Raw genomic sequence first — 2,918 nt, 5'->3', positions numbered from 1 at the left:
GTGTGTGTGTGTGTGTGTGTGTGTGTGTGTGTGTGTGTGTGAAGGGGAGTTTCTCACGATGCTTGAGTTTCCACACCATATACAGAGAGGAAAAGGGTGTAGGAATGATGGGAGGATTCTCTCTCTCTGTCTCTTCTCATCAAACATGCAGCTCAGACCAACAGTCCTTCATCAGCGTTGCTGTTTCAGGAGCAGTGAAATAATCAGATCTTTGGTTTCTTGTAGAGAAAGTGGGGAAAGCGGCTCCCTCCGTGTTCAGTGGAGCGAGGTCAGGAGCAGAGACGGTTTTCAACTCGCGCTCAGCTCGACCTGTCAGGAAGTGATGGGGGGAGACCAGCTGTGCTGTTGGTGGGCTGGACTACGGTCCACTTTGACCAGGTTTAACAAAACCAATAAGATCACATTTATTATTAGCATTCAACACATGCAGCAGTAATGAAATCTAATTTCCTTTTTATCAGTTCTTCAACATGTATTTGGACACACATGTGTACTGGCATCCATCAGGGCATGCTGTAGCACCATCCTCACCCTTACAGCCCTGCTGGGGGGAGTTGGTTCTGTTTATTTCCTGATAAAATTCAGGCTTTAAAAAAGTCATGTTGCAAATGTAGCTCAAGCTGTAATTTTACACTCAATAATAAAACCAGAACATGAAGTGACTTGTCCAGTGGTGCAATGTGACAGAATAACTAAAACATCATTTTAAATCAATTTGAGGCTTTTTGTTTAGACATTTCTGTGTGTTCTGTTCTGTTGAATCTAACAGAAAAAATGCCATATTTATCTAACAGATTTACTTACCAACCTTACACATGCAAGCTTATGATAAATTAACCTGTTTATTCATGTACAACTTAATATAATTTAACTATTTTCATYTGCAGCTCCATGATCAAAATGTGTGATTGGCATGAACAGAATAGGGTAATTTGAAGTTTATTGTAACTTCTGAATAAAGGCCCAACTTTGTCTAAATTGCTAGTTAAAGTTATATATTTGATCAATTTGTTCAAATTACATTATGTACACACCGAAAATAAGCTTCCTGTTGATTTTTTTAAATGTAGATATCTTTAAAATGTTCATAAGTTGTCTAGTGTGACAGGGCCTCAAGTAAAATATCTGTTGACAGAAATGCAACCACTGAGTATTTTAAGTGTAAGTTTGATTTCAAGAATTTTACTAATAGTTTATCATTTGCCTAATAAAATGTGTCTGCAGTCTCCAGGTCTGAGTGTTTAAAATGACAATTTTATGCAACACATGCATTGTTTGCTTTACACTGATTTGATCAAATTCTGACCTTTTTGTTAAAGAATACATTCAGTTTGTGTTAAATAAGTTTTCATTATTAGAGGTCTGTAATTTAGTGTGAAAATGTAAAACACCATTAATTTAATTATTATTTGCTTATTTAAAAGGACATTAAGCACTGATGAATATTTCAGTAATATAAATGTGATTCAATTTTCAGAAATAAGAAAACCGAGGCAATGTATTTTTCTTTTTTAATTCAAAATGTTATAAGAACAAAACTTTAAATTTATTTGAACAGAACTACAGTAAATGACACAGAGGAAAAAAAATGGAAAGATAAAAGGAACAAACTGTGGATCAGAGCTTTCACATCCAGCCTGTGAGGAAAAAAAAATGGAACCGTGGTTTTATTTCATAAACTTGTGATGTTGGTCTTGGAGGATTTTAGCAGAAGACTTGGCGTCGTAGAACAACTCGTTAATTTCCTCCACCTGCTCCTTCTCCACCGTCTCTTTCCCCTGAACTCGGCCCAGTAGGCTGGCTGGTGTCAGCAGCTGCACAGCATACCTGAGAGCAAACAGGGAAGATGAAAACTACAAACATCAGTTGATGATTAGAAAGAAAAGAAGTCAAGCCTCAGAAATTTAAAGAATTTGTTTCCTGGTAAAGTTACTCACATTTCAACYTCAAGGCTGCTCTACATCCAAACAGCCTTAAACATCCAGGTTGTTTGTTTAAATGTTTATTTTTAGCACCAGACATACTAAATTCAACAGTACCAAATTTTGTGGAGTGCAAATAAATTCATTTTACAATAATCCTGATTTGAGGCTTCATCGTAAAGCTCTTAAAATTGTCTGTTAGGTGCTTGAAACCTATTTAAATGTATAAACTCTAATATCACTGAGGAGACGATACAACTTTAATACGTATAACTTTGAGTTTGGAAGCACCTGAGGGTGGTCTTGTTGCCGATCTCTGCCAGGTGTGTGAGCGCTTCCTCGCTGATGCTGATCCCCTCCGTCTGAGAGCGAATCTTGATGATCTACAAGGAAGAGCCTCGTTAGCAACACGTAAGAAGTCCCAGAGCCCCACGCCGACTCCCAGACTCACCTGCTTCATCTCCTGAGGCGTGTACAACATGGTGCGAATTATCATAACTCTGTCCAGCAAGTCCAGAGGGATCCCGTGTGGAGAGCTGATGTCCTCCGTCCCTCTAAGAAACAACGTGGACGTTTCAAAACTAAGAGCCTCCGTTCTGCTTAACGGTGGGGTTTATTTCTGTGAAACGCGTGACACGCCTCTCACCTGATCAAACAGTTCCCCCTGTTTGAGGCGAACACAACGATGGGGGCGATGCTGCTCTCCAGGGCGCGGTGCAGGTAGGTGAAGCACTCGATGTCCAACATGTGCACCTCGTCCACAAACAGCACACCGGGTACGAGCTCGGCCACGCCTTGGTCTATGTAGCGGTTCACCACCTTGTTGATTTCAGCGCGAAGCTTATCTGGAACGAGAAACAAACAGTGAGTCACAGTCAGATATCTGGGGTCTCATTTATAAAGGATTGCGTGGAAACCATACTAAAAGTGAACGTACGGCCACAAGGCAGAAATGGCGTACACCAAAAAAAATTCAGATTTATAAAACCGTGCGTA

At 39.9% G+C, this 2,918-nt stretch overlaps 2 protein-coding genes across 2 annotated transcripts in view; one reads left to right on the top strand and one right to left on the bottom strand.

Annotated features, from left to right (window-relative positions):
* mustn1a (musculoskeletal, embryonic nuclear protein 1a) overlaps nucleotides 1-1,228 on the top strand; it is a 1,842-nt gene extending 614 nt beyond the window's left edge. The window contains exon 3 of the mRNA XM_014009085.1: nucleotides 226-1,228. Coding sequence (XP_013864539.1) covers nucleotides 226-323 — 98 coding nt within the window. The 3' untranslated portion in view covers nucleotides 324-1,228. The remainder of the gene's footprint in view (nucleotides 1-225) is intronic.
* A 298-nt stretch (nucleotides 1,229-1,526) lies between these two features.
* ruvbl1 (RuvB-like AAA ATPase 1) overlaps nucleotides 1,527-2,918 on the bottom strand; it is a gene marked incomplete at its 5' end in the record, with an annotated part of 6,162 nt that continues 4,770 nt past the window's right edge. The window contains 4 exon segments of the mRNA XM_014009082.1: nucleotides 1,527-1,827; nucleotides 2,214-2,305; nucleotides 2,374-2,476; nucleotides 2,569-2,767. Of these exon segments, the coding sequence (XP_013864536.1) occupies nucleotides 1,668-1,827; nucleotides 2,214-2,305; nucleotides 2,374-2,476; nucleotides 2,569-2,767 (554 nt within the window). The 3' untranslated portion in view covers nucleotides 1,527-1,667.

Source organism: Austrofundulus limnaeus, unplaced genomic scaffold, assembly GCF_001266775.1.
Source record: "Austrofundulus limnaeus strain Quisiro unplaced genomic scaffold, Austrofundulus_limnaeus-1.0 Scaffold55, whole genome shotgun sequence".
Lineage (NCBI taxonomy): Eukaryota > Metazoa > Chordata > Actinopteri > Cyprinodontiformes > Rivulidae > Austrofundulus > Austrofundulus limnaeus.
The sequence above is the reverse complement of the archived record's forward strand: the minus strand, read 5'-3'. Positions and strand labels throughout refer to the sequence as shown.